Source organism: Camarhynchus parvulus, chromosome 4 (assembly GCF_901933205.1).
Source record: "Camarhynchus parvulus chromosome 4, STF_HiC, whole genome shotgun sequence".
Classification (NCBI taxonomy): Eukaryota; Metazoa; Chordata; class Aves; order Passeriformes; family Thraupidae; genus Camarhynchus; species Camarhynchus parvulus.
Genome location: NC_044574.1, coordinates 23113089 through 23136356, shown reverse-complemented (window position 1 = coordinate 23136356; position 23268 = coordinate 23113089). Strand labels below are relative to the sequence as shown.

The following is a 23268-nucleotide window of genomic DNA, read 5'->3' as shown; positions in this document are numbered from 1 at the left end:
TCCTCTTTTCCTACAACTTCCCTTTTGTTCAGTTAGAGACACAGAAAAGCAGTGAGGGATTGACTTCCAAAAGTCTGTACTTGAATAAGTTATATCTTTAATCAAAACCAGAAAGGAATATTTAAAGAGTAAAAAATGTTTAATTGAAAATATTCATAACAGTTCAGAACTGATACTGAAAAAGAAAACAGTAAGGAAGTGTTTTTTCTTCCTGCCACTCATATTACAAAGATGGCCCCGTGGTTTGTCTTTGCTGCAGATGAAATGCAGATTTTGTTTGTAATAATTATCAGTTTTATTACTACAATAAACCAAAGTACAAAATTTATCAAAAGCTAAATAGTTACAGATATCACAAAATAGAAGTGACATGGCTGTTATTAGGCCTGGGGAAGAGATGTATGATGTAGTGATAGAGCTTCCCTTGCTGCTTGCCAGCCAACACAAGCAGTTCTGGAAATAAACAGAGGTGGTTAATTATATTCTGAGATACTGTGATAGCAGATCAGGAAAAATAATCTAAAAATTCCCCAAAAGAACTTGAGTGGATTACTGTGACCTACAGCTGAGTTTCCACATAAGGTGTTTGAAATAGTAAATTACAATTATTGAAACTATTAAAATTATTGAAGAACACTGTTAACTCATTTTCAGTTACCATTTTTAAAAAAAACCTGAAGTCCTGGATCTAAGTCTTTGGTGTAGGCAGAGCCATGGTCTCATTCTTAGAAGGATGAGTATTTCAGGCCAGTACTTGTTGCTGTTATCCTGAGATAGATTCTGTTAAATAGGCAAGTTAAGATCATGTAACCTGCATTTTAGATTTGCTCCTTCCAGTTAGTACCCCTCTTGCTCTCTCTCCCTTTCCCCCCACACTTAAACCCGTGCTGGAAGAGCTGGGGAAGTCTGGATGATGCTGAGACCTTCAAACTGTTCTCTGTGCTACTCAAGCACACCTAGTGTTCAGAAACATGTTCCAAGCCACAACAGTTTGGGGATGTTAATGTAGTCATAGAGGCAAACAGAGTTAAAGCACAATTTAACAACCAGCTAAGTTGCAGTAGCAAAACCTACTGGTGTTTGCATGCCTGAGGGCAAATAGGTGATAGAACTGGGTCTCAAGTTACCTGAGGCATTGACCCAGGCTCTAAGGTAAGATTCATTACTAGGAAAAACTCCAGAGCTGTCAAGAATGAACCCTGTTAAATAAGAAGTACAGACTGTAGGCCATACCTGAATTTACTGGTCCTCATCTTCTAGTTTGAGGTACTCAGTGCAGTCATTTATTTTCTTAAGATCAGCAATGTTAATCCTTTCAGAACACATGGGACACACATTTTCAGTCTGTAACAGGCTGTTTTAAAGGAAGGGTAACTGGTCAAAAGCAAATTCTAACATTCTTCAAAATAAGTCGCGCCTGAGGCACAAAGCCTACACCAGAGTTCTGACCAGTGCTTGTAACAAGTGCAGGTCAGAGCAATGGCTGCTTCTGTCTACGTTTTCAACGTTTGAGAACCACACCAGGAAGGCTGCTGTTTGCATTTAAACATATAACAAAGGAGGTTTTAGCAGCTCCTGAGTTCTTGACATTGGAACAGAGCTACTCCATCCCATTGTCATGTGTGATTATCAGGGACAAGACATTATTGCTGTCTTAGTCTGTACCCAATTCTGTGTGCATTTTGTTGGTTTTGGTGATCGCTGGTGTGTCTGTGTTCCTGCCCTCCCCCCCATATCAGGCCTTCTTCCTGGACAGAGCTGAGAACTTACACAAGCTCACCATCCACCTTCATTACTGTTCCTGTTGGAGCCCTGCCATCGCTGGCCCAGTTCTTTTATCATATCCTATCATTTTGGTCAACTTTGAAGCAATGTTCTCTGAGTGTCTAAAGTGCAACTACCAAGTAAGGGGAATTCTTTTTCCACCCAGCCCAGCTGTTACAAGTTTTTAGTACCAAATGATCCATTAGCTACTAAAATATGAAGAAGCGTTTGAATACTGCAATAGAAAAAAAATCCCAACTTACTTTTTGAATTCTGAGTAGAGGGCAGGAAAGTCACAGTGTGGGCAAACTGTCCAATCATCGCGCACCATGTGCCGACCCTGCAGACAGAAACTGCCGGTAACTGAGGGGCAAGTGCTGCCCAGCTACAGAGAGCATTTACTTTTGGACCTGTTACTATGAGAAAGTCTCAGCAACTGAGTTCTAAGATCTTGATTTAAAAGCCTCACATATGTGTTACTGTAGCTTGATTACTGTGTAAATCCTGTAACTAGAAAAGGAGCTCTCACAGATGCAGTGTTATCATTTGCATTCCTCTTTTAAAAATGGAAATCTAGGAATATACTGAATTACAGTGTTTAAAATTCTTCTCGTTTGGCAATTCTAGAATGCTATCTGTAGATCTGTACCCAGAGCTGTACCTAAATCTGCTGGCATTTTTGGTATTGTATATGACATACCAAAAATGCCCCCAAAGCCACAGCACCTGAGCCCAGTAGGTCACATTCAGCACTCGTTGTGAGCCTGCCTGGCCTTTGCCTCTTTACTCTACACTTTCTCTTTTTTGCTACAGTTTACTAGTTTACTTTTGATAGAAGGAATTTGTATGTATCTTTTTAATACTATAAAAACACGGCAGCACCTTGAACTATACTGAGAGATTTATGCTGTAATATGATAAGCAATAGCAGACTGTTTTCACACTGACTCTCTCTCATTAGGTATTTGAAAATGCCACAGTCTTAGTGTCTACAAACATTGTGACATAAACTGTGGCCAAGATGGAGCCTAAATAAATATTGTGTAACATACATTAACATGTACATTGTGTTTGGCTCATAAAGTTATATTTAAAACCCTTTGTTTTCCTGAAGATATTACTTCTAAAGTATACCTGTCATCTTATTCTGCTAAACCAATAGAGCAAAAAGACCCCCGTATAATGGATATTCATTTTTTGTGAGACTTAATTCTTCTTCTTAATTCTTTTCTCTTAGTTTTAATAAAGAATGTTAACTCAACATTTATTTCTTGTTCAAGTAAGTTCTTTTTTTTCCTGTAATTATAGTATGACAATTCACATGAACCCAGTAAAAATTGTTAGTTATACAGTAGCTGCACAGTAACTTCCACCAAGAATGTACGCCATCCCTACCTTTTCAGTACACTCTAAAGAAACAAAAAATGGTAGAACTTCTCATTTCTGTAAGGATGAGTAATGTAAGAAATGCTGAGGCCACTGCCTGAAGCATTAGCATTGGATGGGCTTAAAAATTCCCCAAAATATCTTTTTGAAGTTTTGTTGGGTTTTTTTTTTTTGTTCAGTTGGTTGGTTTGGTTTTTAATTTATTTTTTTTTTAATTTTAAGTCTTGGTAGCTTAGGGGAGGTGAGCTGTGCCCTCCACAAGCTCCTGTACATGGAAAAGGAAAGAGGGACTTCTGTTAGTTCTCTGAGCACTTGAGCCCCTGGGCAAATGGCTGAGCTGGGAAGGCATCAGCAGCAGCAGCCTGTGTTCTCCCAAGTGCACCAACTGCACCAAATGTGTGTGCTGGGGATTCCTGATGCTGCACCTGCTTTCTCAGAAAGCTGAAGTCTCAAAGAATGACTTCCTGAATTTACTGGCACCCTCAAGTGCCTGCTACTTGTAGGTGGCGAGTGAGGATATTCTTATGATAGTCAAAAAGAAATTCGGCAACAGATTAGAAAAACCCATAAATGCATAAAAATATCTAGCTTGGATCCACTAGCAAACTGAAGAAGTTCAAATGAACTCATTTTTAGAAGGGAAAGCAGCTTTGCCTTTACTGTCACAGTGCAGAAAGCACAGCAGGCACTCACAGTTGCAATGCAGTATGGAAGGTTGTTTTTACAGCTGGGACACAGAAGTTCACACTCTGGGAGCTGGAAAGCACAGTAGGGACAGGCTGTTGTTGGCTCTTCTGTCTCAGTTGTGTCCCGACGTCTAAAACATAGATACAGCTGTGAATAAAACCCTCAAGCTGTTTGAACTTAACAAAGCTGTTTTACAATGCCTTTGATATTTAGCAAGTGTGTTTCCTTTGTGTTACTTGCATAGCTTCCAGCTGCTATTTTACATTCTATTAGCTCCTTCCTTTTAACTATCATCCAAGCTTCATCACAATTATGTCAGCTCAGAAATAATAAATAATTTCCCATTTAATTAGAAACACCACCACCTTCTCAAAGGTGCAACTAATCCTAATACTTTATAAGATTTCAAAGCTCAGGGGCTATATGTATTGACTATAAAGTTGTGGCTTCTTTGTTTCAGAGTTTTTCTGTGGCAGGACCACAGAGAATGGGAGTAACAAAAAACTGGCTTCCTGGTAGGACCATACAGCTTCTAACTGCCTCCAGAAAGGCAGAAGAATAGTAAGAAGAGTTTCAGAGAAACACCATAAAAACCAGTATCCATAAAAAAGCTATGTAAGCTGAGACTCTTTAGGTCCTGAAAAGATAAAACTGATAGAAGGGAAATAAATAAAACGTGTAAAATCATAAATGACACAGAAAAGGGTAAATCTCTCCCAAGAGGAAAATGATGAGGCCTTAAACTAGCTAGAGACCAGTCTTGACAAAATGGAACTTGTAGGAGTCAACTGTCATTAAATATTTACAAGAGTTTAAGCAGAGTGATTGGATAAGCTCATGGAGAGCTTACAGACTTCACAAATAAATACCTAAACCACCAGAATGACCTCAACAAGTCCCTGAGCCTTGGTCAGAGACTAGTAGAATAAATGACAAAAGTGTTACATATGCTTGCCCTGCTCTTCTACAATTACCTATGCTTCCTCCTCTGGCAGAAAATATTGACTAGGATCAAAACAAAACTTCAGATAAGGAAGAAAATGTCAGGAACCCCTATATTTTATCTGCCCTCCCATTCTTTATCTTAGCCATTTAGTCACCTAAATCACAGAAGAGCACAATGCTGCTGCTGTAGTAGCCAACAGTTTGGCTGTGGATTCTCAACTAGAAACCAACTAAACCTCTGTGGTTGCACTTGTGTCTGTAGGGAGAAGACGGAAAACACTACTGCTGGTTAGGAAGCATTTTAAATGCACATTGCATTTAAAGCTTATCACATTTAAAAAATTCTTTAAATCTCAGGGAAGGGTGCAAAATGGTTCTTAGCCTTTCAAATATAAGACAGTGAAATAATGTGAAAACAGTCTACTGGCTTTATGAGCAAAAACATACAAAAAGTAAGAAACAGTAAAGCCTTGAAATTGTGTGCATTTGATTAACATCACTCACCTGACCATTGTTTCAATTTTCTTTTTGTATTTTGGATCTATTTTACTCCGATATTCAGGTCTCATCAACATAGCAGCAAAATTGAAGGCCGAGTTTTTCAATCCTGCTCGGTGACACTCAATCACAGCTGAAGTCAGGATTGGCACAATATCTATAATCAAATGAAACAATTATGTCAAATATTTACCAATATTAATGTTTAAAACCTTTAAGCTAATACAGCTAAAAAAGTACTGATGAGAAAAGACTATTTTTCTTCTTTGTCATGGTACACAGTTGCACAATATGGGGCATTCCTGGAACCATATACAGGAAAACCATGGTTTCAACTCTCACTGTCTCACACTACTGAAGCTGAGCATGGCAGCAGGAATGTTCTGATTTTAACCATTTCTCCCAAATCTTGTCTGCACTCTTTAAAGCCTACTTTTTAGTCTACATTTTCAATGTACCCAAAAATAATTTTTAAAAAATCAATTACAATTTTGTGATGAAGTCCCAGAATCAGTCAGTTCACTGCACACAGTCCTCAGACTGTGTGTGGTTGAGGCTGCTCAGTACTGCAGCAAAGTGAGGACAGATTAAAGTGCTGGTGAGGATCCCATCCTGGAGCTGTGTATGGGAGAGCTGCCTGGAGGAGCACGCAGAGCACACTGTGCAGTTACACTCTGTTGTTGCCCACAGGATCACAGGGGAGGATGAACCTTGCAGTGAAGTGCAGTGATCAATGAGCTGCCTGCAGAGCACAGCTCCTCTGCTGTCAGCACTTACGTGATGGGAACTTGCTGATGTTGTTGGCCACTCGTATGAGCATCCGTGCTCCCTTCATGTGATCACCGCGTTTCACGTGAATCTGGAACACAGCACACAAACCACATTTACTGCAGCCACGGGGGAGGAATTCCTGCAGCCTGCTCTTAGCATGCATCCATCCTGTTGGGAGCTGCATGCCAACAGCTCCCTCATGAAACAGCAGAGCTGACTAGAGAAGGGACCAGAGACCTCAGCATGGTTCTTCCCCAGTCCTTCTGGCCTTCAGCCCAGCACCTGCAGCTCTTGCCTCACTGCTGGTAGAGAGGGAGGCCAAAGCTGGCTGTAGGAATGGATATCCTGATGGGCATCCATGGGTTAACAAACAGAAATCATTTGAGCCCCTGCTTAATTTCATTTACAGAAAAGCAGTGATCTACTTATGAATAACAACCTCAAATACAACAACAACAACAATAAATAGTTGTAGCATAGTATTTGTAAGCATGAATGCAAAAGAAAAACAGGAAGCCATATGTAATTTTCAATTATTCAGTATTTTAAAAAAGAATATGCTACTCAAAGAGGCAGAAACAACTATGGACTGTCCTCCTGAAGCTTGCTGTTAGCATGCACTTGGATTCTGTGATACAATCTATATGACAATATAATTTATGTACACAGAATATCCATACATACAGTTCAATGAAACAGACATTGTGCAACTTACACACAAATTCAATTTCTCACTTCCTTACCTTCACTAAAATATAGCTGTGTAGAATCATAAGGTTTGTAGCCATCTCAGAAGAAATTTTAATCTTCTGGGTCTTTAACTCGGAATACATACTGAAAAGAACATCGCGTGCATTTCGATAGTTTCCTTAAGAACACAAAACCAACAATTAACAGTAAATTTAATTTTTCATAACAGTATCTTTACTAATGAAATATAGGGAAGCTGAAGTTATGCTGATCCTTTGAATAAAACCATTGCATGACAATTTCTTTGGAAAGCCACAAGCAGTTGCTTGTCACAGTATCCTAAACAATATCAGCCAGGAAGTTAAAAAAAAACACACTAGGAGAAGTAATCTAAACAGTAGCAAAATACATATGATGGCAATTTATATAATGAACTTTAAAAGTGGAAGATGTTTTTAGAGCATTTAAAGATTTTTTTTGTTGTTGTTTTTCAATGTCAGATATTCAAAAGCTACTTTTTAGATGTTAATTTAGTATACTTTAACTTGATCATTTGCTTTGGCAACTCCTTGCCTCTGCAACTAAACCCAAAACCTGTCAAGGGATAGCTAAAACTTGAATGTTATTTCACTAGGTTATACTGTTTCAAGGTTGTGATTGAGGATTGTCCTGAAACCACAGGATCTCATTAAATCATCAATGTAGCTGAAATCAAGTAGTGTCTTGCAATTAGTCTATTTTTAAGTTGTTTTTTTTCTTGTTTTGTTTTGGGGTTATTTTGCTGATTGTTTTGGGATTTTTTGCAGTATTAGAGGCTGAGAAAGTCATACTCTTCGCAGCTGGAGGCATTAAAAGGAAATTCTATTTATTTCAGCAACCATTCTCCTTTGCCTCCCTGTATTTCTCTATCAGCAGATGTTTTCACTCTACAGAGCAATTTGTAATGTTTTGTTACACACTACAATTGAATCAAACTGTGAAATTTGTGTGAGACAGCTAAATATCACTTCAGAATTAGTTGCTGGAAAACAACATTATTCTTTTATATTCTATTACTGACTCTCAATATAATACAGTCTTAAAATCACGTGATTACATAAAAACAACTTCAAGGAAAACTGCACTTAAAATGGCATTCCCAATGAAAAATACCAAGCAGTATGACTTAAATACTATTATTAGATTGATTTTTAAGGAAAGAACAAACTATATTGGTGCAAATTTCACAATCAAGCTCAATGAAATCTGCTGAAGGAAGAGGGCGCTGATGTAAAATTGCCTCTCCAGACGAAACAGTTACTGCAAGATTGGTGCTCTAAATGAGACAAACATGGTGCTTCTAATTACACTGTTGCACAACACATTTATACTACTAGGGAATATGAAATACACGATGGGATATTGCATTTTAGATACAAGTTTCAGATTCAGAGATGCTAATAAATATTTAAACCCTTGAGCCTTTGCATTTCCTGCTTATATAATTAGCACAAATACATTATTCACTTCTATGATGGATTGGGAGATTTGCTTGCCAAGGGTTTCAGAGGTTTTTCCACTCCTTAGCCCAGTGCTGAGGAGCAGCCAAGAAGCAGCCCATAAATGTTAATTTGCCTGGGTTATTCCCGAGACTGCTATTTTTCCTTTGGAGATTTTTCTTTTACATAATTGAAATGAAAAGCAAGCAGTGTTATGGTAGGGTTGTTGCCATGGCTACAGAGGAGAGTGAATAATGGAGGTGGCAGCTATTTTGCTTCTAGCCCTCTCTCTTCTTATTTTTTTTCTAACTTTAGCAACCCATTACAAAGGAAAACCAAGCTTAAAGTTAGCATATGTCTGGTCCTTCAACAGAAATCAACTCCTCTGCCCATTTTCTACTGATAAAAGATCAGTACCAAGGCAGAAACCATATGTAGAAATGGCAATTCTATGACCTGTAACACACAGAAAGGTAAAGTCGCAGGCTGTCTCAATCACTATGTTTACTCGAATGTAATAAAGAACACAGATATTTTCCACAAGTTTCTTTTTTCCCCAATATTTAATATACAGGTGTCAGTCCACAGGTTTTCCCCAAGTCTACTTTCAAATTCAAAACTGAACTTGAATATAATTAAAAGCACTGGTACATGTCTTCTCTAATTAGAATCCTACACAAATAACAGCACCCAAAGTAGGGTACCTAAGGAGGCAGCATGAGAGTTGCCATCATATCAGAGGAAAACAGACTTACCTGAACACTGCTCCTCCCTGGCAATTATTATGGCAGTTCTGGCAGCATCTCGGTGCTGCTTTAGGGCCATGTACAAGCGGAACAGGTACTTGGCATCCTGAATGAAATCATACAAAAGCAATTAATACTGACCAAATTCATACTACTGTATTCCCTTTCCTGACTTGCTCATCCCAGCAGCACATTCTCCAAAGAAAGCAGACAAGCTTGCTTCATGAAGAGCTCTCTGTATGAACACACCCCAGCTATGCCACAGTCACCTGCAGGGTTTGGCTGTTGCCCAGGCACAGAACAGCCATGCCAAGGGCCCGAGGGAGGGAGTGCTGGCAGGTGCTGGCCAAGCCCTGGCAGGAGGGTGCAGAAAGCCACAGACCACCATGCACATGAGAATTGTACAGGGGGAAACCAAACAGCTCCAGCTGTGTGGGCATTGACAGTGTCAGAAAAGAACCCAGGGACTCCTTTTAGAAATAGAAGTCTTGCCAGAAATGCTTAAATTGCGTTACGGATCTGGATGCAGACACTGCTTAGTGTGGACACACATGACAAAATCTGGCCCCTAATGAATGTATTGCTCAGGGACCAGATGGTTGACATCCAAGACAGCTAAAAAATTGAAAATTAGGGAACAACCAGCTAATAAGATGCATAAAATTTATAATTTGCTACACCAGGAACTCTTGATAATTATATAACTCAAGAAGGGCAAATGCAGCAAACAGTTCACCCAGAACCTGGCAATCTAACAGCAGGCAAATTAGTGAAATAATTTAAAAACAAAACTAAAAAACAAGACGGCAGTATTGTAGAAAACAAACACAAGTTCTATTTTTGTAAGTGTACTCAAATGTCTAGAAGGCTAGTAAAAAAAAAAGAGAGAAAGAAGAATTGGTCTTTGATAACAAATCAGAGTTTACTTGGTTTTGAGAAAATTGGGATTGAGGAAATCTTCAAGAGGTAATTCCTAAAAATACAAAATAAAATATAGGAATAGAAAAGAAAGAATAGAAAAAAGTAAATATTAAAAATATTCTACTTATTGCTATTAAAGAAATATAAAAAATAAAAAGCAAAATAAAATTACCTTGCTTATGTTGAAAAGGAAATATTAAGAGCAAAAAAATTGGGCGAGTGTCACTATTTTATATCATTAGCAGTGATTTCTAAAATGGGGTCAATAAAAAGTAAAGCCTGTACATGATAATCTTATAACTAGTAAATTGGAATTAAATTAAGCTAAATATTGCATATAATGGTATGGTTCCAACTTAAATGTAAAAATGAAAAAAAAAAAGACAACACTGGCAACTTTATGGACAGCTTAGCAAAAAAATACAAACCAGCCAATTCTGCAATATCAGTAGTAAATCCAAACACTTAAAGGGTGTATTCTATGTTAAAATGGTATAAAAATTACTACAACAATAATTGTATCAATCAATGTTGTGTTATTCTCTGGAATACTGTGTGGGTTTTATATGTAAGGCTCAGACACAGCAAAAAAAAGCAGAAATTCAAGGGAACGGATATATTAAAGATATAAAGATATTTCCTTGTAGAGAAGGACTGCTAAGATTAGATTGCACTTGAGAAGCAAAGAAAAAATTACAAAGAAAAAAAATCACAGAAATAAAAGCAAGAGAGAAAGAAGCGTACACGGAAAGAAAAGAGAAGACAAAACTAGACTTCTTTCTAACTTGAATACAAGGAAAAACTTTAGGTGACCAAAAGGAATTACTGTTAAACTAATGATGGAGCAGAATTTTAAATAACACATGATCAGAAGGTTGAATATCATAAGAATTGTAACTTAAGAATAATGAAATAGTTATCTGGATAATAAAGTAACTGCAACTACTTACATTAACAGATATTAATTATCCACTGTAAACTGCCTTAAAAAGAAAAATTGCTATTCCCTTAGTGGGGTAAACCAAAAATTAGTAAAATTAGTGGGTTATAATTCTTCCCAACCTCTCATATCACCTAATGGCCACAGATGGCCACTCCATTGATTATTAGCAGAAAACAGCACTATCCCACCCAGGCTGCTTCCCATGTTTTACTTTGATACTCCCACCTTTAAAATCAGTAAGCTAAGGAGCAGAAAATGCAGGAAAGGATTTTCTAATACAATACATTTCCTATTGTCTTTGGAAAATTTACTATTGCAATCTGATTTAGTATTAGATATTCATAATTTTAGTTTAATTTTTCTTTTTAAAAGGTATGTACTCAGAAAATATGCACATGGAAAACAGCAGAACCTTGCTAGTTAATGTTCCCCAAAAGAGGGCACATGACAAATTAAGAATATATGTTGAAATTAACAAACACAATAGTTGATATAATCAGACATCTAAGAAATAGTTTATAATAGTGTAGCAAAATTTTGGTGAGCATAATAATTTTGATAAAATGACACTTCATTAAAATGCCAGACAATTGTTGGCTGTGAAAGTTTTAAAGCAATCAGTCTGCTGTCAGTGATGATCTGGTTTGAAGATCAATGCTTGAAATGATGAGCAAGTTTCTGCTGCAGGGCTACCATTAAATTCACTCTTACTTTCAGCTTTACAAAAATGCCACGACAGAAGCTTCTATTTTCTAAAAACAATAATATCTTGCTTGATAAATTTAAGAACAGTCTCCACAGCATAATGAAGATAATGATTGTTTTTAAAGCAAATATATATGATTGGATAAAGCAAAATTTTGTTACTCACTGAGAGAGACTATGGTAGATTGGATTAAAGCATTCAGAAGAACAAGAGAGAGCTTTTAAATAAGGAAAACAAAGCTCTGCACTGAAGTTCAGAACAATGTTAAACATAGCAATAATAACATTCAAAAAATTCCTAAATATTTTCTAAAATCTTTAGAACCTCTTCACTATGGAGAGTATACTCTAAAGCTCACTTCCTTTACCCAGTCCCATGGACTTCTCTGAACAAGGCAGCTAGACTGCTGTTCTGAGAAAAGAGACTGGATGCTACAGTTTCTTTCCACCCAATTTCCAGCATAAATATGAAATTAGTCTTGCTTACACTGGTACTGCATAGATTTTTCATCCAGTGCCTCCAACAGCTTCATTCCCCTTGGGTTCTTGCAGTTGATTTGTTTGTTTTGCTATGTCTTGCTTCTCTCATAATTTTATTGAAGTTCACATTTCATGTTAGAGGTAAAGTAAGAGGTAAATAATAAAGAGATGGAGGTTTGGTTCTTTTTCTACCTTTTACAAAAGCAAAGTTTGCTTGGCCATCAAATGCCCAGTGTCTCTAAAAGTCTAAAATCTCAAACCCTTAATCCATACAGAGAGGAAAGAGACAGTTTCCAATTTCCTAACAGAATTGTAAACCACAGCTGTAATATTAGGGGTGAAATCAACTTACTGCACTGAGCCCTGTCATCTCCATAATCACCAAACCTTATTGCCTCAGCACGGCATAATTTATACTTCCATATATATCATATTGCACCTGACTGTATTTACCATGACTTCGGATGAGGCCCTAAATTCCTTGACTAAGCAATTGACAGCAGACTGCAACACCCTCACCTGAGGTCTGGCTGTCCCCACTCAGCACACATTCCAGGTGTGCTGTAACAAGCAGTAAAAATTCAAGTGGTTCAGCCACTTAGTTCCATGAACTCAAGCCCAAATACGACCAAATGTACAACAAGCTCTATTATCATCAAGGCCATTCAGAAATCAAAGAGGAGCTGCTGATTTTGAAAATCTGTCTGCAACATTTTATGCCTTACACTGATGCTGAACACAAGAACTATCATAGCCTGGCCAACCTTGGGGTTTTGACCTGTACCTCCTACTTTGTACCTTACTTTCTTCCACTGCAAAAGTCAGACCAACTCTGAGCCTGCAGGAAGGGATCAGTGCTGTAGCTCATCTCAAGACACACATGTTGACTGTCCAGCTGGGAAAGGCAACAGCCAGCTGGCAAACTGGCAACAACAAACAGCTAAGTTTTGTCTCTTTCTCTCATTGTGAGCATTAATTTGGGCCTCCTCTGTCCAACTACCTGCTTTCATAAAGATGACTGAAGAAAAATTATTATATTTCTTATATTTCTGAATCTGGAGTTACTGTGTGAATGACTCATGGAATAATTATACAAGTCTTGTTCCTTAACAAAAGCTAAAGCACAGTCTGTGCCTACTAAGAATTTTAGGACAAAGTAAGCTCAAAATATCTTGTTGCACAGAAATGTGACATAACAGCAGTGATAAAAATACAATACCTGGGGCATGCCATCCCCCTCTCCCATAAGATAATCAATCAGCTGATTTGTTAGGGTTTCATCTTTTGCCCGTCCCACCTATTAAAAGAAGACAAAAGAAATTATGACATGAAAGAAGAAGAGAAAAATAACTTACTTATAGTAGCCTTTCAATAAAGCACTGAAACTAGATAGATATAGAACAAGATTTTTTTAGTTCTGTATGTTCAAACTAGATGATTCTTTGGTTCATTAGCTTTGACATGCAGCAGTTTGTATTTATTTTCTAATGTGTTGAGAATTTTAGACATGTTTAGATATCCTCTTTACTGATACAGTTTTCCTTCTATTTGCAATCTAACCAAACACACTCAGTGATGCTGGGAAAAGTCATAGTAATGAAGGTAAAGTTCTTAAAAAGATGGAGAATATTTTGTTTTAACAAAGTTGCTTACTGTTTCAATTGCCATTTCCATAGCCAAGTTATCTTCTGTGCTTGGACTTTGCAAGAAGTGCCTTAGTGCCTAAGATTATACAGAAGAAAAGTTAAAACTGAGATACATGAAACTAATTTTTTCTAATTTTTATCAGGTTCTCTCTCTCTGCGTTTTGATAAGACAAGTGGCACACTGAATCTTATCTCAGCTACAGAGGTAGCAGCTGCTCTTACAGATACTCATGCAAGAAACAACTGAGACTTCGCCAAATTCTGGTGTACACCTCCACCAGCTGTGAAAGATGTTCACAGCAATATGGTGAGAACAAACTAATGATTAATGTAATTAATGTCACAATGTGATTAATGTCATAATGTTTTTTATGTCATGGAGCCCCCCATGCCACAGCTGAAGGAGCTGTCATCTACAATGGCCATAATTTGCAAAAACAGTCATATTTTTTGGTATGTGTTCAGTATGCAAAAGTCAAACATCTAACAAGCATCAGTTCACAGACTTGTAACTGATTAAAAGTGGGTCAATCAACATACTCCAATTAGCATATTTTCTCTTTTCAAAAAAAGCTTTCAGTTAGGTATGCTACAGCAATTAAATTAATTAATTACTCTGCAACCAAGTCTCCACTGGTCAAGCCAATGAAATATAAATAAATTGCTGCTGCAGATCATGATATTCAGAGATTCATTGACAATCATCTATCACCGATTCACCTCAAGCTTCTACTGCTATAAAAAACCTATGTGCATGGCAATGTATCATTCATGGAACACAGCCTAGATAACTGTAAATATTAATAATTTGCTTACATTTTTACCCTTAAAAAAAAACCTCAGTATGTCTTCAGTTAAGGCACTTAGAATCTAATATGAACTTTCCTGAAGACTGTATTTTGAACAGTTTCTATAAACACTTCACTTTCACTGGCTTATCCTTTAGGTACTGACCCGTCCATATTGACCACAAAGCAAGAAAAATTTCCCCGCCTGAAAATGTTTCTTTTCTGCTTCAAAATAGAGTGCAATGCTCTGATAATCTTCATTGGTAGTACTTTCAGAACCTGCAACAGACAGATCTGAGTGATAGCAGGGTATTTTTATTAAATAAGATAAAGACCCTACAGACTGAACATATTCCTATTCTACTTTGTTTTTCTACTGACATTCGAAGAAAACCAAAGCCAGACAGACTCAAATTATGTCTTACACATTTTTTACTATTTACTCCTTAATCAGACTAAATGTCAGACTAACAATTGTTTCCACAGGTCGTACAACATAATGAGACTTCTGTTTTTCACAGAATCATAGAATATAATAATTTGGGTTTGATGGGATCTTAAATATCATTTAGTTCCAAGCTCCCTGCCATGGGCAGGGACACCTTTCGCTAGACCATCTTGCTCAGATTGCCATCCAACCTGGCCTTGGAACCCTTCCAGGGATGGGACAGCCAAAACTTCTCTGGGCAACCTTTTCCAGTGCCTCAACATCCTCATAGTAAGGAAAGTTTTCCTAGTATCTAATCTAAATCTACTCTCCTTTACCTTAAAACCATTCCCCCTCATCCTGTCACTACATTCTCTTCTAAAAAAGCATAATGAAATGGCACTGCTATGATCTGATAATGAATTTTTCCATCATGTCCAGGCAACAATAAAGCAGGGCAAGTGATGATGAGATTATCACCTGAATCATTTTCACAGTTTCAGAATATGGAAGCACACTTGTACAAAGCAAGGCTATCAGGGACAATGCAACCATGTGGTGGCAGGGAGTACTACTTAAGTCTTCTAACCAAGACTCCATTCTGCTGTACACATATAAAACAAAGACAGCCACTACTCCAAAGATAGCTTTCAACGCCTTTTTTTACATACTTAGGTTACAGCTTGAGACGTCCTATTTTGGATAGAAGTAAGAAAGCATAAGGAACTGTAAAACAATTGTGGCCACCTTAACAATCATCTGTAACCATATATCTCCAAGCTAACTCTTGCCAAGCTTTTATAACCTTCACAATAAGAAATCAACGTCTAAATGAAGAGATTAATTGAAAAAACGAGAATTTGGGAGATAACATATGTGGAGCTGATAGGACACTCTTCAAAGGTGCCTCTCACAAACAGAAACTATAAAATTTGGTGCAAATTGACAAGATGGACTCTGACTGGCTTGATGGCCTAAGATAAAATTCAGCTTCTCAGAAAGGTCCCCTTTCCATTTCTCACTGAGACACAAGGAGGCCACAAAGGGTCTTAAAGAGTAGAAAACGAAAAAAAGTGACATGTAAGAAAACAGCTGGAACCAAGAGAAAAGGAAAAGGAAACAAAAATCAAGAACTGTACCACTGAAATGCTCCATTTTGTATCAAGGCCAAAGAAAGGGATTTGCCAATGGGCACAAGAAAATAGTCTAAATGTCTTATCTCTACGGATAAACAAAAAAACCTGTAGGACAGGCAAGATTTGAAACAAGGAGATAGCAAAGCTGAAAGCAAAGTCTGGCTTATAGGCCTGAAGTACACATGTTACCAAAACTGGGCACGATGACTGGAAATGGGAAACAAAACTAAACACCCATTGTCTAATGATTTCAAATTGGTTAAAATTAACTAAAAGAACAGCAAAACACAGTGCAAGCAAACTATGAGCCTGGAATACTCACTGATGATATCAGCATAAATCTCCATCTTGTTGTGCTGTTGAGCTAATGTGAAAGCTTCATTATTACACTTGGACATAACCAGGAACTGGATGGCAGAACCATAGTCACCAAGCCGCAGAAAGAATCTAATTAGAATGACAAATTAACACCTTAGTACTAATTAGCTTAATGAATACACCAAATGTTTTAGGTATATAGTATAGCATACATACAAATATGACACACTTCTAATCCATTTTGTATCTTGATTGTTTTAACTACGTTCCTAAAATTAATATAAATAATACAGAATGGCAATTTTTTATTATTGTCTTAACTTACTACTTCAGGTTAATATAATTTTATTCAGAAAATCAACAAGAAGAAAAAAAAAATAAGTACCTATTTAGTTGTCCAAATCCTAGAGAACTCAAATCAATTAACTGAATTACACAGTCTCTAGCCAAGTACCAATAACCCGAGTCTAATATGTTAGCAAGCCTCATAAATTCCCAACAGATATATATTTATTTTCAGTGTGCATAACATGATTGTTACCTGGCCACCATCTTTGCTCCTTCAAGAGATTGTGTTTCTCTCACAATATTAACAGCCTTTTCAGGATTATTTAGGTGATCCAAATATAGACGAATTACACTATCCCATTGCTTTGCATGTTCATAAGCTACCACAGCTTCTGTGTACCTGAAAAATAATGGCTCCACATCAGTTTTAACTTTGTAAATAACTCTTTATAATATGGTGTGAAGGAAACATAAATTATTTTATATCTGTGAGATTATTTTGTGGTAACTTCCTTTCAGTTTGCATGTAATCACATTGCTCTGCATTTACTATGTTGTTTTTGGTTTCTATTTAATTTTCTCTTAGGAGAATGAAAAGCAGAGTACCACAATACTATTTTTGACCTTCTCTGCCAGCATTTCTTTTGCTATATATTAAAAACAGTTCATCTCTTCCATATGAAATCCCTGGAGAGCAAGAGAACAAAAAAAACCAAACGTGATAGCTAGGTGTACAATTTTAAAAATAAGACCGCTTTTCTGTTCTGTAGACAAGATCAAGAAATTTCTCATTCTTTCACAATGCAATTTACAGAAACAGTATTTTCTAGTCCCATCAATACAAATACTGAAGTCTGGTGCTGTTTCATATTTTCAAGTATCATTATTCTGAAGAAGTTTACTTACATTAATGATTGGAGGAACTACATTCTGTGATTAAATATAACCTATCTGGGGCTTTCACTTCAGCTAATAACTTTGCATTATTATTATGCAAGTGCAGCCATTAAGATATACCAATAATCTGTACCAATAATGAAAAAATTTCTTTCATGATTATTCTCCCTTTGAGTGACCTCTAAAATCACAGCTGAGGAGTTGTGAGTAACAAGCTGAACTTGAATACTCTCCTAAATGGAATGATGTTCAGTACTTCAAAACCTTTGATGATTTTTGTTAGAAAGATATTAACATTTAGACTGGAAAACAATTAATTAGAGACACATCTTTGATACCAGATGAATGTCCTTAGATTATGTTTCAAATCTTCAATACACAAATTGTAAACTTTAGTTTACATATTTTAGAATCCATTTTCACAAGACTATTTCACACAAGTTTCAGTATGCGTTTTAATTTATTTTACAAAAACACTCATGTATAATACTAACAACAGCAACAACAGGTCTTATATTAAAAAAGAGCATTCAAAAGTACCTGCCATCTGCTTCCTTGGCCTTTGCATATTGTAGGTGAATCTTTGGAGATGAAACCTGAGGAAGAAGTTCACCAACCTTTGCCCTAGAAAGACAATAATTATTTAATAAATACAGCTGCTTCCAAATTTTCTCTGGTAAAACTGGCATATTTATATCAACACTGAAAAGGAGTCTGATAGAAGAAACTGAACATAATGGATAAGCTTTGAAGTAATTTTAATATTTTCAAAAAGTTGCACTTTGTAAGAACATGAAATTACAGATTGCTTTATGAGCACACAGGCTTGAAGACAGTCTCTTCTCTTTTTTTAAGTCTGAGGTGTACAAGCATAAGAAGTGCCAGACCAACAATTTTTACCTCAGGTGTTCTTGGATTAACCAACAGAAGAAGCACAGCATTAAAACTGTAACCTGAAAGATCTATAAAAACCAGCAAGCTAAGTAGTGGGCCTTTCAGGAAAAAGGATATGAGAGACTCAACAGAGGCTGACCTTAAATCTCACCTCTCTGACTAAAAGATGGGCATTCTTCAAACTGAACCACCCTCTGCAAGAGTAAACAAAGCTTCTACCTCCCACTTCCCAAATCAAGATGATCATTAGATGCAAGCTACTCCCCTTCACCAAGTGCTCTCCTGGCTCATTTTGATACCCTGACAATTCTTTGATGGAATAAAATTTCATTTTTCAAATAAATGCACAAAATATTCCAACCTAATCTTTAGAGCACTCATATGAAAGAGGTCTTACTGAACTGTCTGATTGATTCCTAATGTGAGGAGTCCATAAAATGTAATTAGGCCAGAATGGAGTCCTTAAATCTCTCAGAAAATTGGACTTTTCCAATGGAGACTTCCCAATAATCAAATTAACTTAAAAAAAGAAAATTATGATACTGGCTACTCTTGAATAATTTCCAACTGTCCAAATACTCAGTGGAGTATGCATGTTATAAAACTAAGAAATCTAATAAATTAAACAGTAACCACACAAATATAATTATTATATTCAGTGTGCACTAAATTCAGTGTAGATGTGTGCATGTGCACACACTCACAAAGGACTTGAAACTGCAGGAAACTTAAAACATAACACACAAAAAAAGGAAAAAAATATTTCCCATTTACAGTAAGACTATATTAAAACAACATAAATTTCTGAGGGAATATTTAAGCCTGAATTTGGAGCAATAAAATCAATGAAACATAGTTAATGAGGCATTTGTACTATTCAGAGAATCAATCTTTTCCAAAGAGTACCCCAGAAAATCCTCTGAAATATAACCTTGCCCTGAAACCTGTACTTACCAGTTTTTACACCGGATGTATACTGATGCTGCCTTGTCATAATATTGTCCCTTTTCATACAGCTGAGCAGCTTCTGAAAATTGCTACAATATTGGAAACCATTAAAATATAATTTCTAAATTAAGACCATAAATAAATTGCTAACCTAGTGAAATCACATATTCAGCCTTAACTCATATTAACTCTCTTGAGTACCTTCATATTCTCCAGAATAGCTCCACAGTCTCTTTTCAGTAACCTGCTGGGATGTTTAATGGCCTGGTTCACCCCTCGCCGGACATCTCCCATTCGAATGGACATCTGAGCCACTCCAGCAAGGCAAACTTCATCATGTTCCTGGTACTGGCAATCAAGTGAAAAGCAGTAACTACAGATTACACATTAGAAACACCAGGTCACAAAAGAGACAGTAATCAAGCATTGAAAAAACCTAACAAAATATTACAGACAATAACATTTAATTTAGAGCTGAATTTAAAATGTGGAGTTCAAATGAGTCTGAAACATGACAACTTAATGTACATTGTGACAGTACATTGTGACAATGTACATTATGACAATGCTATCATTACTAAAAAGGAATTACCTTGTTGTTTCCAGTGATTCCTTTCTCATAATGTGCCAGAGCATTAACATAATCACCCCTAAAAGAAAACTGGAAGTTATACAGACAAATATTTTTAACAGGAAGAGATGTTTGACTTCCTACCACTTTATGCACACATTATGCATTTATCTGTCTTGATTTAAACAAAATGACTACATAGAAGGTTGTGAGGTATGTAAGAGGTGGACAGTTACACAAAATGTCATGGTACTTCCTATGGACTTAATCAAGCTCTTAGTCAAAGAGGCAATTCCATTTCTCAGTTATGTTGGACAGGGACCAATAAACCTCCCTTGAAAGGCAGAAAATAGAAATAATCTATCTGCAAAATACACCCCAATGATCTCAGCTCTATTCCAGATTTTCCTCGAAGACAAATGAAGCTAATCTTTGAAATTATTTAGAATTTTTGCAACACAAAATCAAAGGCAATTTTTTTTTCCTGGAGTATATTCAGAATTCAAGTTCCAGATGGTTGCATTGTTTCATCTGTGTCCATTCCTTCCCTTCTGTGACCAGCAAGTGTCCTCTCTCTCTCAATGCCAGGTGTACTGCCAAGGGAAGGGAATTGTCTACAAACTGTTAACAGGTAAGTTTTTCCTCTTGCCTTAGACATTAAACAGACCAGGTTTCATCTGGAAGAATTAACTATTAAATAGACTTTAAATCATGTCAAATGATGTCTTGTCAAATGATGTCATGTCTTCTGTCTTTCAGGGATTGGCAGCCTTGAAATTTGACACACCTCTGCCTAAATCATTTAAGAAAATAAAGGCTTATAGATATTTAAAGAAAGACAGGCAAAAGGCATGGCTTTCATCCAACATAAAAAGTGTTAAATAATTGCAACTTTTTCTATTTTCCAAGCACTTGCCTGCACTAAAGTATTTATTTAGTAGATGATGCATATAGTATATAGTGGACCTACCAGTGGCAAAGAACCTACATATACCAGAATTAGTCAAAAGGAACTATGATTTACTAACACGTCTCTAGCATGAAAGATTCCTTGCAAAATTACTCTTCCTCATACTAGAGGTGCAAGACCTCACTGAATTGTCTCTTAGCAATGCAGTCATCTGGAATATCTCAGTTCTGTGTTCTATTGAGCTTGAGTATTGGTTTACTATTGTTACACTACAACCTTACAGGAGAACTTACATGAATTCAAGCTGCATTGCATATTCCTTTGATATGAAAGGAATTTGGTCCAGGGCCAGGCGCTTAGCCAGCTGCAGTGCTTTGTCCCAGTGCTGCAAGTCTTTTCGCATCTATTAACAAAGAACAGTAACGTTTTCTGATGCAAGTATCAAATTTGGACTTCTATTCTGAACTTTAAATTATTCTAAATACAAATATTGAGCTAATATTCTAGAAAGATTCAGACAATTTGAGAGACGTTCATCCTGAAGGATGGTCTCTTAGCTTGACCCTGGAAATGACAGACCTGTCAGTCTCACTTCAGTGCCTGGTAAAATTATGGAGAAGATTATTCTGAGAGTTATTGAAAAACACTTCAAGGACAACATACTCATTAGTCACAGCCAGCACAACTTCATGAGAGCAAAGTCCTGCTTGACAAACTTAATTTCCTTTTATTAGGAGGTAACCCACTTAGCTCATCAAGGACAGTCAATTGATGTAATCTTTTTGGCTTTCAGTAAAGCTTTGAATGTGGTCTCATGGAGTTTGCAAAATGTCCAGCCCACAGCTGTATAAATACATCAAGGGATGGGTGAGCAACTGGGTCATGAGTCAGACACAAAGGGTTATAGTGAATGGGGAGACATCAGACTGGGGACTTGTCACTAGTGGGGTCCCACAGGGCTCCATTCTCGGCCCCATGCTCTTCAACATCATAAATTACTTGGACACAGGACCCAAAGGTATAATAAATAAATTTGATGATGACACTAAATTGGAAAGAGCTCCTGACTCCCTCAAAGGCAGGGAGACCCTGCAGAGAAACCTTGCCAAATTAGGGGACTGGGCACTCCCCAACTGTATGAAGTTTAACAAGGGGTAGTGCTGGACTCAGCACCTGGGACAGAGCAACCCTGGATGTACAGACAGACTGGGGAATGAGATACTGGAAAGGGACCAGGGGGTCCTGGTCCATGACAAGTTGAACATGAGCCAGCAGGGCAGCCAGGAGAGACTACCCTGTCCTGGGGGGCATCAGGCACAGCATGGCCAGCCAGGCAAGGGAGGGGATTGTCCTGCTCTGCTCTGGGGCAGCCTCACCTTGAATACTGTGTGCAGTTTTGGGCACCACAATATAAAAAGGCTCTAAAGCTATTAGAGAGTGTCCAAAGGTGGCCTACAAAGATGGTGAAGGGCCTTGAGAGGAAACCATATGAGAAGTGGCTGAGGTCACTTCGTCTGTTCAGCCTGGAGGAGACTGAGGGGAGACCTTGTCACAGTCTACAACTCCCTTGTGAGGGGAAGATGAGGGGCAGACACTGATCTCTTCTCTGTGGTGCCCAGATACAGGACCCAAGGGAACAGCCTGAAGCTGTGTCAGAGCAGTTTTACATTGGATATCATTCAAGAAAAGGTTCTTCACCCAGAGGGTGGCTGGGCACTGGAACAGGCTCCCCAGGGCAGCAGACACAGCACCAAGCCTGACAGAGTTCCAGAAGCATTTGGACAATGCTCTCAGGCACAAGGTGTGACCCTTGGGGTTGTCCTGTGCAGGGCCAGGAGTAGGACTCAATGATTCCTGTGGTTCCCTTCTAAATCAGGACAGCCTATGGTTCTAGTCACACAATGGCAAGATCAAAACCATAAAAGGACAAAATTATCAGAAAGTAAAATACTCCAGCATTAACCTGGAAACAACCAGCAGAAAATATACACATCTTAAATGAATACCTCAAGAGCAGCAATAGGACAGGAGGATGCCAGATACAAATCCTGAGCCAGATTAAAATCACTAGTAAACATTGCAAGATGTCCTGCTAAAAGGTTGTGGTCTTCTATCCCCTGTAGAAAGACATAATAGGTGCAGAAGTAGTCCAAAAGAAAATAAATACTGTATAAATAACATAATCTTGTAAGAAAAATAAAGCAAAATAGTAAAACTAAATATCCTTACATTTTACAATGATGTGTATTGGATTCTACAAACCAGAAAAAGCCCTCATGTGCCACTACAGCTAACACTGTCTAAAATCAGCAATTTGCAGAAATCCAGATAATTTTAAGGTACTATTTCACTTTTAGATGTATAGATGCAATCTGGTTTTATTTTGGATTTTTTTAATAGCAGTTTTCAACATTTTCTCAAAAATAACAAA

The 23268-nt window shown here is 37.3% G+C and overlaps 1 protein-coding gene across 3 annotated transcripts in view; it reads right to left on the bottom strand.

The window, feature by feature from the left end:
• Positions 1–134: 134 nt before the first annotated feature.
• WDR19 (WD repeat domain 19) overlaps positions 135–23268 on the bottom strand; it is a 39591-nt gene continuing 16457 nt past the window's right edge. The window contains exons 18-36 of one of the 3 annotated variants that reach the window (XM_030947073.1): positions 22844–22954; positions 21131–21240; positions 19949–20006; positions 19558–19704; positions 19363–19445; positions 18055–18138; positions 16871–17017; positions 16334–16458; positions 14615–14727; positions 13668–13736; positions 13234–13311; positions 8975–9071; positions 6795–6919; positions 6058–6139; positions 5287–5437; positions 3844–3967; positions 2028–2104; positions 1234–1354; positions 135–780 (exon numbers count right to left, since the gene is read on the bottom strand). In XM_030947073.1, the coding sequence (XP_030802933.1) occupies positions 1240–1354; positions 2028–2104; positions 3844–3967; positions 5287–5437; positions 6058–6139; positions 6795–6919; positions 8975–9071; positions 13234–13311; positions 13668–13736; positions 14615–14727; positions 16334–16458; positions 16871–17017; positions 18055–18138; positions 19363–19445; positions 19558–19704; positions 19949–20006; positions 21131–21240; positions 22844–22954 (1896 nt within the window). In that variant the 3' untranslated portion in view covers positions 135–780; positions 1234–1239. Of the gene's footprint in view, positions 781–1233; positions 1355–2027; positions 2105–3843; positions 3968–5286; positions 5438–6057; positions 6140–6794; positions 6920–8974; positions 9072–13233; positions 13312–13667; positions 13737–14614; positions 14728–16333; positions 16459–16870; positions 17018–18054; positions 18139–19362; positions 19446–19557; positions 19705–19948; positions 20007–21130; positions 21241–22843; positions 22955–23268 lie in introns of those variants that run through there. The other 2 variants (XM_030947072.1, XM_030947074.1) reach the window with 2 other exon arrangements.